This window comes from Schistocerca nitens, chromosome 3 (assembly GCF_023898315.1).
Source record: "Schistocerca nitens isolate TAMUIC-IGC-003100 chromosome 3, iqSchNite1.1, whole genome shotgun sequence".
Lineage (NCBI taxonomy): Eukaryota > Metazoa > Arthropoda > Insecta > Orthoptera > Acrididae > Schistocerca > Schistocerca nitens.
The window spans coordinates 411,904,400-411,920,575 of NC_064616.1; the positions used below are offsets into that span (position 1 = coordinate 411,904,400).

The 16,176-nt window shown below is 36.9% G+C and overlaps 1 protein-coding gene across 1 annotated transcript in view; it reads right to left on the reverse strand.

Annotated features, from left to right (window-relative positions):
* Nucleotides 1–15,334: 15,334 nt before the first annotated feature.
* The window catches only part of LOC126249618 (inositol-pentakisphosphate 2-kinase-like), a 106,410-nt gene continuing 105,568 nt past the window's right edge, over nucleotides 15,335–16,176 (reverse strand). The window contains exon 9 of the mRNA XM_049951287.1: nucleotides 15,335–15,800. Within this exon, the coding sequence (XP_049807244.1) occupies nucleotides 15,641–15,800 (160 nt within the window). The 3' untranslated portion in view covers nucleotides 15,335–15,640. The remainder of the gene's footprint in view (nucleotides 15,801–16,176) is intronic.

Consider the following 16,176-nt stretch of genomic DNA (forward strand, 5'->3'; position numbering starts at 1 on the left):
TCAGTAGGAAATGGAACACGTATTTGGAGTGAGCAAATGACAAGATGAATAAAATGAAATTCCATCAGAAATGATGTGCTGACATTTTTTAACTTAATTACATCCACAGAACTGACAACTTGACACACTGCATTGTTTAAGTTACTGCAATATTGCAATAGGCATTTAAGTCAGTGGTGTAATTTACTCTTTTCAGCTGTTGTTTACCCATAACACTAGTGTACAAATGTTTGATGCACAGGTTGTTGAACACAAAAAATCAGTCAATTGTGTGATAGAAGTAGATGAAAAAAGTGGCACACAAAGAACAGAAATATTAAGAAATAAAAATATTAAGAAACTAGTATAAAATTATAACAAATGAACATTCAGAAGCATGATCAATATCACAGTCCTCTGTGTTGTAGGAAAGTTCTAGTAGAATGTAAATTCTTCTGAATTAAAGAAGACTATTCACCAAAGGCAGAAGTGCTGTGGATAAGCACACAGAAATGACAGAAACTCCAGACACACACAAAAACACATATACACATGCCTATGCCCCTACATGGTACTATATTTTTGGCACATGGACTAGTTGTGGTAGGGGTAATGTCAAGTGACGTGAGTAGAGGGAGAGGGAGTTGGGAGGTAGGGAGAGGGAGTGGGGAGCTTGGAGGGAGGCAGCTGGTTTGCTGACTAGGAATGTGGGAGGGAGGGTTGGCAGGTATATGGGCTTGTCATGTAATACACAATTGCATAAGCCAGTGGGGAGTGGTTCACAGTGAAGGCAGTTTGGGGGCATGACTTTGGAGTGAGTGACAGGATGGAGGAAGGTAAACAGTTGGAGTGTTTGGGGACAGTGCATTACCAGAGACTGAGGTCAGGACAATTAAGAGTGGAGGATGCGTTGTAAGGATAACTCCCATTTCTGTAGCTCAGAGAAGCTGGTGGTGGATAGGAGGATCCAGATGGTCCAGGTTGTGAAGCACTCATTAAAACTGAGCATATTGTGTTCAGGTGCATATTGTGCTCAGCTACATGTTGTGGCACCAAGTGCTCAACTTTGTTCTTGGCAGCAGTTTGGTGGGAGCTATTTATCCTGGTGGACAGCTCATTGGTAGTCATACCAACATAAAAAGCTGTTCATTGTTTGCAGCAAGAGTTGTTATGTGACAAGGCTGCATTCAAAGGTGGCCCAGCCTCTGATGAGGTAGGATAAATCTGTGACAGGACTGGAGCAGGAGGTTCTTTGTGGGTGAATTGAGCAGGTCTTGGACCTTGGTCTGCCACAGGGATATGATCAGTGTGGTAAGGGACTGGAAGTGACATAGCGATGGGCTATGATGTTATGTAGGTTGGATGGGTGATGTAACATCACTTTAGGAAGGGTAGGGAGGATCTTGGGTAGGATGTGTCTCATTGCATGGCAGGATGGGAGATAATCAAAGGTCTGGCAAAGGATATGGTCCAGTTGTTCCAGTCTAAAGTGATATTAGATGACAAGGGGACACTCATTTGTAGCTGAGTTTTGGAGGTTATGAGAGGACTGGGGATGTGTGAGGGTATGGAATGGGAGATCTGTTTCTATACTAGGTTTTGTGGGGTATTTATTGCCTGTCTGTGAAGGCCTTCATGAGGCATTCAGCATACTGAGCAAGGCAGTTCTTATCACTGCAGATACATTGTCCACAGGTGGCTAGGCTGCATGAGAGGGATTTTTTTTGTGTGGAAGGGATTACAGCTGTCAAAAAAGCAGGTACTGTTGGTGGATAGTGGGTTTGCTGTGGGCAAAGGTGTAAATGGAGCCTTCACAGAGGTGGATATCAACATCCAGGTAGGTGGTGCACTGGGTAAAGGACCAGGTGAAGCAGATTGGGGAGAAAGTGTTGAGGTTGAGAATGAATATGGATAGGGTGTCTTGACCTTGAGTCCAGATCACAAAGATGTCTTCAATGAACCTGAACTGGACTAGGGGTTGAGAGTTTTGGGAGGTTAGAAAGTTTACTTCTAGATGGCTCACAAATAGGTTGGCATGGGAAGTTGCCATGCGGGTGTCCTAAGACGGTGCCAAATCTCTGTTTGTGTATCTTCCCTTCAAAGGAAAAGTAGTAATGGGTCAGGATACAGTTAGCAAATTGTATAAGGAATGAAGTGGTGGGTTTGGAGCCTGAAGGATGTTGGTAGATGAAGTGTTTGATAGTGGCAAGTCCACTGGCATGAGAGATGATGGTGTATAGGAACATGACATCAACTGTGATGAGTAAAGATCCAAGAGGTGAAGGAAGGGGATAGTATCTTTGATGTGGAATGCTAGTTTTTGAGCAATTGGTTATAGGTGTTGCTCAACAAGAGTGGAAATTCTCTCTGTGGGATGATGGGGTATTCAGGATTGTTGTGTTTGTGGATTTTGGGCCACATGAAAAGGTTGGTGTGTGGGATGCTGTTGAGGTGAAAAGGGTGATGGACTCAGGGGAGGTATTCTGGGAAGGGCCAATGGATTTAAGTAGGGACTGGAAGTTATGTTGTCAGACTTCTCTGAGCCACCAGCAACTCATTCCCAGTCACTCTCCCTGCCTCCCACCTCCCTCTCCATCTATACACATCACTTTGACTGTGTCCCTATTGAAAATTCAATTTTTTAATTTTTATTTTTTATTTTTTGCTGTGAGTGGTCTCCTTTAATCCAAAGGTATTTACAGTCCTATCAGTGGTAACCAGGTAACTTAACCATATGATAACCTGTGGTGTGGTTATTATGAAGTCATCCCAGTCAGCTTGTATTCTTCTTATTGCACATTCACTAATAGTTTGTTCTGCTGTTTGCCGCATTGCAGTTCAACTATACTATGAGTTGTATTAATATCCTGTCTATAAAGGGATGCTATGCCACTTTCATGCATGGTTGTGATGTTGTTAATGCAGCTCCAGCTGCATGTCTGTAGGAAGTATAGTTTTATCAAACTGATTCTCTAGGTACTGTGCAGCAGGCAGTGTCAAATTAGCTCTCCAGTGCTCTTCTAAATTGCAAAAGGTTGTTTGATGGAGACTGTTGAGGTATCATACAGGTTTCCTTGATTTAAGCTTGGTATTTGCATGGTGAGAAAGGATTTTGTTAATTGGAGAGTTTCTAGGGATTGACCTGTTGCATATCTTCAATTCCTGTGCCACTACCTGTTGCAGCACAACACCTGATCATGTTACATTAGTTAGGAGTGGTGAGCATTATGCTTAGATATTTAGGATTCATGATGTGGTTTAATTGTGTTATGTAATGGTTTAAATAATAAGACATCACCGCCAGTTATAAATACTGTAGGTCTGAGAGTAAACTGGTGATGACTAGAAAAACAGTTAAATTATTAATGATGTGGGTGGGAAGATGTAAAGAAACGAACAACCTAGACACAATATGAAAAAAAATCAGGTAAGCATATGGAAAGAATAATTGGAAAAAATGAAGAAAAAACAAATATCATACCCAAGTAGTAACTTTGGGGCAGGAAGGAATGAAGAGGATTATCATGACTGTGTATATGGCTAAGAGAAACAGAAATATGTGGACAGGACAGGAGGAACTAGAGGAATAGGTATTAGTATTAGTTTCTGATCTAATCATAGACAGGTAGCCTCCTTATTCTAAAGTAGTTTATTCTTTTCCTCGCCATGGCTGCCTTTCAGTAGTTTCTGCTCCCTTTGTTCTTTTTTTTATACCAATTTATTTGGCCTCTATTCTACTATAAGTCTGCAGCTCGTGGTCTTGTGGTAGTGTTCTCGCTTCCTGCGCACAGGGTTTCAGGTTCGATTCCCGTCGGGGTCAGGGATTTTCCCTGCCTCAAGATGACTGGGTGTTGTTGTGTTGTCATCATCATCATTCATCCCCATTACAGTTGGAGGAAGGCAATGGCAAACCACCTCCACTAGGACCTTGTCTAGTCGGGGGTGCGGGTCTCCCGCATCGTTCCCTATGCTCCTCAGAGTATGAGACATCTTCATCATCATTCTACTATAGCTCTCTGTTTGCCTCCATACTTGTGTGTATGAGTGATCATAACCTTTTATGAGTCAATAAAAGAATTAAAGTATCTGTTAACTAGATTTCTGTTGAGCTTCGTGGTCTAATGGTAATGATAAAGGTTTATGAGTCAATAATAGTATTAAGGCATTTGTTCATTACACTTCTGTTAAACCTAGTGGTCTAATGCTAAAGCATGTGCTTGGAAACAGAAAGGTAACTTGTTGGAATACCAGTGGACCATGGAATACATCAGTCTGCCTTTACCCTAGCCTTCATTTCTCAATGATGTGACAATTTGCAAAAAACAACATGTTGCTTGGATTGTACATTAAACAGTATGTTCCTTTTTCCCAGCAGGATTATTGAGGTAGGTCAGGGATACACAAGTCACCAAAGTGGGGTCCACTCGAAAGATTTGCACCAGGCTGTTGAGCTGCACTGAATTATTACCACATCTCTTTGTATATTGATCTGTAATGGAATTATTCTTGCCTTGTTAATTAGTTCAATGGCATGATCTTTCATTGAGAAATGAACAATGAAGGGAATCACTCATGAGAAATGTTTTCACTTATGAAAAAAATTTAGTTAAGATTTTGGCATCACAAATACAATTAATTTTAAACTGTTCATTGAGAGAAACCAATATTCTTGTATTGATTTTGAGTAGTGTAAAATGTGAATGGCCCATAACTTATGGTGAGCTGTGCATTTCATATGATAATATTTAATAATGATAATGATAATAATAATAATAATAATAATAATAATAATAATAATAATAATATATTCTGACAGGCTACAGATCAGAATAGAAAAACTGAGAAAAGACATCGGACAGCTAACACAATTTATAAGAAATGAAATCTCGGAAAAAAAACGAAAAAGGTTAGGTAAAATCTCACAACAAGAAGCGACAGAGCAATTAGACGAAAAGAAGCAGAAATTACAAGCATTAGCCAAACGACTCAGAAGATACAAAAAAAGTGAAAATAGAAGGAAACAAAACCAAACATTCAACACAAACCAAAAGAAATTCTACCAGACAATAGATAACACACACATTAAAATAAACAATCCACCAAACATAACAGACATGGAACACTTCTGGAGCAACATATGGTCAAACCCGGTACAACATAACAGGCATGCACGGTGGATACAAACAGAAACAGACACATACAAGATGATACCACAAATGCCTGAAGTGAAAATTTTGCAACATGAAGTCACCCAAGCAATTAATTCTACTCACAATTGGAAAGCCCCTGGAAATGATAAAATAGCAAATTTCTGGTTAAAGAAGTTCACCTCAACACATTCACATCTAACTAAATTATTTAACAGTTACATTGCAGACCCATACACATTCCCTGATACACTTACACATGGAATAACTTATCTGAAACCTAAAGATCAAGCAGACACAGCGAACCCAGCTAAATATCGCCCCATAACATGCCTACCAACAATATACAAAATATTAACTTCAATCATTAAACAGAAATTAATGACACATACAACACAGAACAAAATTATAAATGAAGAACAAAAAGGCTGTTGCAAAGGAGCACGAGGATGTAAAGAGCAACTGATAATAGATGCAGAGGTGACATATCAAGCTAAAACTAAACAAAGGTCGCTACACTACGCATACATTGATTACCAAAAAGCTTTTGATAGTGTACCCCACTCATGGTTACTACAAATATTGGAAATATACAAAATAGATCCTAAATTGATACAGTTCCTAAACATAGTAATGAAAAATTGGAAAACCACACTTAATATCCAAATAAATTCAAATAATATCACATCACAGCCAATACAGATTAAGCGTGGAATATACCAAGGAGACTCATTAAGTCCTTTCTGGTTCTGCCTTGCTCTGAACCCACTATCCAACATGCTAAATAATACAAATTATGGATACAATATTACTGGAACATACCCACACAAAATCACACATTTGCTATACATGGATGATCTAAAACTACTGGCAGCAACAAATCAACAACTCAACCAATTACTAAAGATAACAGAAGTATTCAGCAATGATATAAGTATGGCTTTTGGAACAGACAAATGTAAGAAAAATAGCATAGTCAAGGGAAAACACACTAAACAAGAAGATTACATATTGGATAACCACAGCGACTGCATAGAAGCGATGGAAAAAACAGATGCCTATAAATATCTAGGATACAGACAAAAAATAGGAATAGATAATACAAATATTAAAGAAGAACTAAAAGAAAAATATAGACAAAGACTAACAAAAATACTGAAAACAGAATTGACAGCAAGAAACAAGACAAAAGCTATAAATACTTATGCCATACCAATATTGACCTACTCATTTGGAGTAGTGAAATGGAGTAACACAGACCTAGAAGCACTCAATACACTTACACGCTCACAATGCCACAAATATAGAATACATCACATACATTCAGCAACAGAAAGATTCACATTAAGCAGAAAGGAAGGAGGAAGGGGATTTATCGATATAAAAAACCTACATTATGGACAGGTAGACAATTTAAGAAAATTCTTTATAGAACGAGCAGAAACTAGCAAAATACACAAAGCAATCACTCATATAAATACATCGGCTACACCACTACAATTTCATAACCACCACTACAACCCTTTAGACCACATAACATCAACAGATACGAAGAAAGTAAATTGGAAAAAGAAAACACTTCATGGCAAGCACCCGTATCATCTAACACAGCCACACATCGATCAAGACGCATCCAACACATGGCTAAGAAAAGGCAATATATACAGTGAGACAGAAGGATTCATGATTGCAATACAGGATCAAACAATAAACACCAGGTATTACAGCAAGCATATTATTAAAGATCCTAATACCACAACAGATAAATGCAGACTTTGTAAACAACAAATAGAAACAGTAGATCACATCACAAGCGGATGTACAATACTAGCAAATACAGAATACCCCAGAAGACATGACAATGTCGCAAAAATAATACATCAACAGCTTGCCTTACAACATAAACTTATAAAACAACACGTTCCTACATACAAGTATGCACCACAAAATGTACTGGAGAATGATGAATACAAATTATACTGGAACAGAACCATTATAACAGATAAAACAACGCCACATAACAAACCTGACATCATACTCACCAATAAAAAGAAGAAATTAACACAATTAATCGAAATATCCATACCCAATATAACAAATATACAAAAGAAAACAGGAGAAAAAATTGAAAAATACATCCAACTGGCTGAGGAAGTCAAAGACATGTGGCATCAGGATAAAGTTGACATCATACCAATTATACTATCAACTACAGGAGTCATACCACACAATATCCACCAATACATCAATGCAATACAGCTACATCCAAACATATATATACAATTACAGAAATCCGTAATTATTGATACATGTTCAATTACCCGAAAGTTCCTAAATGCAATATAACATGTACCGTACAGCAAAAAGGAAGTGACGCTTGATAAAGGTCCGCGTCACTCCATTCTTAACCAGACTTCTAAAAAGTCTGAGAAAGTAATCAAATAATAATAATAATAATAAAACCCGTGGAGGCCCGGGAAAAGAATAGGCCTCCGGTATGTTCTGCCAGTCGTAAAAGGCGACGAAAAGAACAAACCACTAATAGGGCTAACCCCCCTTTAGTGTGATTAGTTGGTTCAGGACAGAACTAAAGAAGCCTCGGACAAGCGCCGTCATGGTCGGGGACGACGCTTGAACCCTATGCCCGCCCACAATGGTAACGACACTGCTAGCCAACTGGAAAATGATTTAAATCCAAATAGAGGTGTTTTGCAGGATATGCTTCCTGCAACCACCCTAGAAGGAAAACAAAGACAGAGGATGAGATGGTCAGATGAAGTTAATCGACACCTCATGTTCTGTTATTACCAAGCAACAAACCTAGGAACCAACACAACTGGATACAGATCACAAGTATACACAACATTTATTACCAGATACCCAGAATTAAAATTTTTAACAGAACAAAGACTAGCTGATCAGATCCGTGTAATAATCAAAAATAACAGGATACCCCAGTCAGAATTAGAAAACATCAAACAACAAGTACAACAAATACTGGAACAAAATAATGTGCAATCAGAAGAAGAAGAAAATACAGTAATGGACTCAAACATCCCAGAGCAAACAAACAAAGAACAACACGCACCAATTAACCAATCAGAGGAAAACGAAATCTTAAGACAGCCACCAGAACAAGCACAAATAGAACACGAAGTGACACACATGTTAGATATAGAAGAAAAATTTCAGCTGACGTATATAGAATACAAAGACACAAATACAGACATAAGACCATTCTTGCATAGACCACCAAATAACCCACAAGTCGAAGCAACAATAAAAACTATCAACACAATCATACACAACAAAATAAATGAAAACACAACTATGGAAGAGTTACAACTACTGGTTTATATAGGAGCACTCACTACACTAAATATACACACTAGACAGAGATCAGAACCAACCAACACACAGAAGAAACCCACAAAACCAGCTTGGCAACACAGGCTACAGATCAGAATAGAAAAACTGAGAAAAGACGTCGGACAGCTAACACAATTTATAAGAAATGAAATCTCGGAAAAAAAATGAAAAAGGTTAGGTAAAATCTCACAACAAGAAGCGACAGAGCAATTAGACGAAAAGAAGCAGAAATTACAAGCATTAGCCAAACGACTCAGAAGATACAAAAAAAAGTGAAAATAGAAGGAAACAAAACCAAACATTCAACACAAACCAAAAGAAATTTTACCAGACAATAGATAACACACACATTAAAATAAACAATCCACCAAACATAACAGACATGGAACACTTCTGGAGCAGCATATGGTCAAACCCGGTACAACATAACAGGCATGCACGGTGGATACAAGCAGAAACAGATACATACAAGATGATACCACAAATGCCTGAAGTGATAATTTTGCAACATGAAGTCACCCAAGCAATTAATTCTACGCACAATTGGAAAGCCCCTGGAAATGATAAAATAGCAAATTTCTGGCTAAAGAAGTTCACCTCAACACATTCACATCTAACTAAATTATTTAACAGTTACATTGCAGACCCATACATATTCCCTGATACACTTACACATGGAATAACTTATCTGAAACCTAAAGATCAAGCAGACACAGCAAACCCAGCTAAATATCGCCCCATAACATGCCTACCAACAATCTACAAAATATTAACTTCAGTCATTACACAGAAATTAATGACACATACAACACAGAACAAAAATATAAATGAAGAACAAAAAGGCTGCTGCAAAGGAGCACGAGGATGTAAAGAGCAACTGATAATAGATGCAGAGGTGACATATCAAGCTAAAACTAAACAAAGGTCTCTACACTACGCATACATTGATTACCAAAAAGCTTTTGATAGTGTACCCCACTCATGGTTACTACAAATATTGGAAATATACAAAGTAGATCCAAAATTGATACAGTTCCTAAACATAGTAATGAAAAACTGGAAAACCACACTTAATATCCAAACAAATTCAGATAATATCACATCACAGCCAATACAGATTAAGCGTGGAATATACCAAGGAGACTCATTAAGTCCTTTCTGGTTCTGCCTTGCTCTGAACCCACTATCCAACATGCTAAATAATACAAATTATGGATACAATATTACTGGAACATACCCACACAAAATCACACATTTGCTATACATGGATGATCTAAAACTACTGGCAGCAACAAATCAACAACTCAACCAATTACTAAAGATAACAGAAGTATTCAGCAATGATATAAGTATGGCGTTTGGAACAGACAAATGTAAGAAAAATAGCATAGTCAAGGGAAAACACACTAAACAAGAAGATTACATATTGGATAACCACAGCGACTGCATAGAAGCAATGGAAAAAACGGATGCCTATAAATATCTAGGATACAGACAAAAAATAGGAATAGATAATACAAATATTAAAGAAGAACTAAAAGAAAAATATAGACAAAGACTAACAAAAATACTGAAAACAGAATTGACAGCAAGAAACAAGACCAAAGCTATAAATACTTATGCCATACCAATATTGACCTACTCATTTGGAGTAGTGAAATGGAGTAACACAGACCTAGAAGCACTCAATACACTTACACGATCACAATGCCATAAATATAGAATACATCACATACATTCAGCAACAGAAAGATTCACATTAAGCAGAAAGGAAGGAGGAAGGGGATTTATCGATATAAAAAACCTACATTATGGACAGGTAGACAATTTAAGAAAATTCTTTATAGAACGAGCAGAAACTAGCAAAATACACAAAGCAATCACTCATATAAATACATCGGCTACACCACTACAATTTCATAACCACCTCTACAACCCGTTAGACCACATAACATCAACAGATACGAAGAAAGTAAATTGGAAAAAGAAAACACTTCATGGCAAGCACCCGTATCATCTAACACAGCCACACATCGATCAAGACGCATCCAACACATGGCTAAGAAAAGGCAATATATACAGTGAGACAGAAGGATTCATGATTGCAATACAGGATCAAACAATAAACACCAGGTATTACAGCAAGCATATTATTAAAGATCCCAATACCACAACAGATAAATGCAGACTTTGTAAACAACAAATAGAAACAGTAGATCACATCACAAGCGGATGTACAATACTAGCAAATACAGAATACCCCAGAAGACATGACAATGTCGCAAAAATAATACATCAACAGCTTGCCTTACAACATAAACTTATAAAACAACACGTTCCTACATACAAGTATGCACCACAAAATGTACTGGAGAATGATGAATACAAATTATACTGGAACAGAACCATTATAACAGATAAAACAACGCCACATAACAAACCTGACATCATACTCACCAATAAAAAGAAGAAATTAACACAATTAATCGAAATATCCATACCCAATACAACAAATATACAAAAGAAAACAGGAGAAAAAATTGAAAAATACATCCAACTGGCTGAGGAAGTCAAAGACATGTGGCATCAGGATAAAGTTGACATCATACCAATTATACTATCAACTACAGGAGTCATACCACACAGTATCCACCAATACATCAATGCAATACAGCTGCATCCAAACATATATATACAATTACAGAAATCCGTAATTATTGATACATGTTCAATTACCCGAAAGTTCCTAAATGCAATATAACATGTACCGTACAGCAAAAAGGAAGTGACGCTTGATAAAGGTCCGCGTCACTCCATTCTTAACCAGACTTCTAAAAAGTCTGAGAAAGTAAAGAAATAATAATAATAATAATAATAATAATAATAATAATAATTATTATTATTATTATTATTATTATTATATGTTTATAGTATCCTTTGATAATTTTGTACCATTACATTAACAACTAAAGAGGTATACAGTACTCTAAATGTAGGTGGCTAGTCTCAAATAGAATGATGTACAGACACCTTGGGGAAATATTCCATACTTCATTGCTGTGAACATAAACCAAACATATACAAGGAACACACGCATGATATGCACAGTTCAAGAGACATGCAGGAACTGGCAACCAAATATCATGAACATAAGCAACAGATAAACCATGTCTGTAGTTGCTGCGGTTGACAAGTTGGCCGGTGTTAATACTGACAGTTGAAGTTACCACGCATGGAAACAAATTTCATGAAAATCATGTACACAAAGAATGAAAATTTTTTGTTCTAATTTTTCCACATATCTCATCACTTCTAGGTAGAATCTCTCTCTCTCTCTCTCTCTCTCTCTCTCTCTCTCTCTCTCTCTCTCACACACACACACACACACACACACACACACACACACACACACACACACACCACTTCACACACTTAACTTCAGTTTCACAATTATTATTGCTCTTCACTAAGCTCACTTCAACAGTTTTCTGAATACACAGTTGCCTGAAACAATCAAAACAGAGAAGTAGCAACAGAAACATTCTTTGTACAAAATACATCTCGCATATTCTTGAATGACATGGCAGGCCTGTGTCAACATTAATAATTTATGTATTCTTCAGCACTAGAGAATTTATTAGATGTTAGCATTTTTTCAGCTCTTCCTTAAATATTTTTATTAAAATGCCACCTGATTGCACTGTTAACATATGAAGCAGTAAGGAAGGTTTATAAGTGTAGCAGAGGTGAATGGGTATTCCTTCTAATCATGATATGTGCCACAAATGGGATAATCCACACTCCACAGGCATAAGTGACTTTGACAAATGGAACAATATTATGAGAAGGAAAGTTGCTGCTTACCATATAGCAGAAATGCTGAGTCACAGATAAGCTCAACAAAAAGACTTTCACAAATTTAGCTTCCTAAGGCCTTTGTCAAAACACACACACACACACACACACACACACACACACACACACACACACACACACACACACACACACTCACTCACTCAAGCAAATGCAACTCACTCACACAACTACAGTCTCAGGCAACTGAAACCACACTTTTTGTTGTGCCTATCTGTGAATCATCATCTCCACTATATGGTGAGTAGCAACTTTCCTTCTCATAATATTGTTACATTCCATCCTGGATTTTCCATTGTTTGATTTTTGACAAATGGAAGATTGTTAGGGCCCAACACCTGGGAATGGTGAAACTGGTCGGCTGTTCACATGCTGCTGTTGTGAGCATGTATGGAAAATGGTTGAAGGACAGTGGAACTGTGAGTAAGTGACAAGGTGTTGGACATCCACATCTCATCACAGAAAATGGAAAGAAAGAATCAAGACAATGTAGTCATTAGAGACATAACACTAGCTCAGACTACGAAACAATGGAGCAGGAAATTGGCTATGGTCTTTTCAAACTGACTGACCTGGCATTTTCCTGGAGTGGTTTAGGGAAATCACAGTGAACCTAAATCTGTGTGACCAGATGGGAATTTGAACCATCATTCTACTGAATGTGAGTCTAATGTGCTAACTAGTATGTTACCTCACTCAGTCAGAAAGTGTAGGCCAGAGGCTTGCCTGCTCTGTAAAACAGGATAGTCGTCTATTTGTGGTAGGTCTGGCAACTGTGGGCAATGCTGGTGCAGGCACAATGTTTCAGAATACACCATTCAGTGCATATAGCTGAACATGAGGCACCACAGTGAACCACACTACATATTCCCATGTGACTCAAAAATACCATCAATTTAGATTGAATAGGCACAAAATGTTGAGATTAGATCATATACCAATGGAAATGTGTCACCTGGTTGGATGAATCATGTATCTTGTTACACCAGGTCAATAGACATATCCAGATATGCCATCACCCAGGCAAACAGCAGTTGGGCCATATACTGTGCAACAGATGCAGGCAGATGGAGGCAGTATTATTCTATGGTGGACATTCACCTGAGCTTGCATGGAACTTGTGGCAGTAACTGAGACACCATGTCAGCTGTGGACTATGTGAACATTATTGTAGACCACCTGCATCCTGTCATGCTAGATGTCTTACCCAACAGCAATACTGTCTTCCAGCAGGGTAACTATGTATGTTGTAATTTCAGAATCATGCTACAGTAGTTAGAGGAGCAAGACATTGCAATCATGTTCACTTTTTGTACATAAAATTTGTCTAATTGAAACCTGATGGAACACATCTGGGATACTAACCAGTACCAGCTCTGCTCCCACAATCCACTGGCGCATAATTCATGGAAATTGCTTGACCTGTGCATTGACATCTGGTGATACCTCTGGAACCTTACCAAGGACTTGTTGAATAAATGACTTGCAGAATTGCTGCTGTCTCCTGCACCAAATGTGGACCAACACACTATTAAGCATGTGGTCACAAGGTTTGGCTAATCATGGCAGATCTTTACTATTTATTTCTCTTTGAAAATTATTCCTACTTTTAGAATCACACTTGTGAACTTGATGTTTGATGCTGAAAACTCGCTATGTGATTTAAGGTAACACACATTTAAATGGTTCTTTTGCAAAACTTGTCTTACTTTAGAATGTGAAGTCATATCATAATAAGCTATACATATTTCTTTTGTTATTTAATTTAATTTATTTTGACTTCTGTGGATCCTTGACACAAGTCTATCACTGGAATGGAGAATTTATCAGGTTATTGCAGCAATAACCATATGTAAATGATCATAAGGCTACAATCTAAATAATATGTAAACAGATAGATGAAAAGTGAGGTACAAGCACTCAGATCATTGTAGTCATATTAGTCACAAAAGTTATAAGGCTTACACACTACTTCATACATAAACCATTTTGTTAAGAAGTGAGGTACCAGTGCAACATTGTCAGTTCATATAGTAATATGTAAAAGTAAACTCGTTTCACAAAGTATTACACATTGTCAAAAATTTCTCTAAAGAATAGAAAGAGGCATCCAAAAGATACATTCAGATTCCCAGTGACTGCATATGGACTTGAAATTTATTGTATACCTTTGTGCTTTAATAATATGCTCCCTTCCATACCATACTGAGATTTTTTATATCTTTGTGGAGATTGTTTACTTCTTGCATCATGATCATGGTATGCACTGTTTATTTTGTGAATTTTATGGTTCTTGTTGACAATGAGTATAAGTGAAAAAATGATCCTAATGTCAGGTAAAGAGGCACTGAGTGCCCTGGATGCAATGTGTCCAGTTACTTATGATGAGATGTGAAGAAATGGTGTAATATTAGTTTGCGAATTAGCTGAATTTCAAAGTAATTGTATTCCTGCATGTTTATTATCTTTTAGCATAGTTTTATTACTTTATGAAACAGATATGTTGAATATCATTGTTAAGTGATCTTTGAATGAATAACCAACTAACTAAAACAAAAATTGCTCATCCTGCATATGGCTCATCATTTATCTTTTGTACCACTTTTACGACATCTGCATCAAAAAACTACACTGATACGTGCACTCAAGGAATAACTGAATTTCATTCTATGGATTACCTGAGTTCTTGACTTGTCTTAACTGCAGTCCAAGAAAACTTGCATTACCTGGAAACTATGCAACACAAACAGGTGGACGACGAATAACAATACATGATCCCTAGGAATTGTGGCTTATAAAGAGTTAACAACTAATGAAGGTGAAACTAATTACTGATTTTTAGTGTTCACATGAAAACTAGCAAAAAAAATTACAGGAAAAATAGAGGATGCATGGGATGATGTAAATAATAAACAATTTTAGTTTAAAGGAACGTCAATTTTATATAAAATGTTTCAGCTGTGTACATTTATAAATAGCAATAAATAAATATTTTTGTAAACATCTAGTGTCAGGAGAGCTGTTCCTAACACAAAATTATTTAAAAATAAATTATAACATCTCACAATAAACAATTTGTGAGAGTAATATATAAAAATTTTCAAGTCTTGTACCATAAAATAATACATGTTGCTGTTTTTGTAAACAGTAACAATAAGGTAACGAGATTCCTTTATAAACTCAGTCTTGTTTGTGAAGGGTGGATGTCCTTTCCAATAATTATCTTTGGTAAATACACTTTTGGTCAGGTACAAACATAAGTACATAATTATTTAAGTTTTACAAGCTTGTAATATCCTGAGATCTCTCTTCCGATGTTTCTCAATACATGACCAAGGTTTTGGATCAAGATCAGTAACATGGACATCAAAGGCATATAGCATACCTTCATCATCAGTTACAATTTGCTCCAGGTACATGCCGCATGGTGACCTGTGAACAGGAAAGTTATTGTATTTGCCTGATTGATATACTAAGATATTTAGGAGACTCATATGTTCAAATCCCTGTCTAGAAATTTCTCTTTAAGGGTCTTTGGGGACCTCTGTAACAGACTTTTGGTGAATTCCAGAATCATCAGTACTGTGGATGAATCCTTTAACACTTATCCTTTAAAATAATGGCTAATTTCTCATTATATCAGTGTCAATAAAACAATAAATTTAAAATATTATTTTGCTAAGAAGAAGAAATGAAAATGACAGAAAATTTTGATTTCCTGTCCTATGGCACTGCCAACATGTTGATTAGAGCTGTTCAGCACAAATGCAAAACTTTTTAACTTTTATTCATTATTCTCAATTTCATA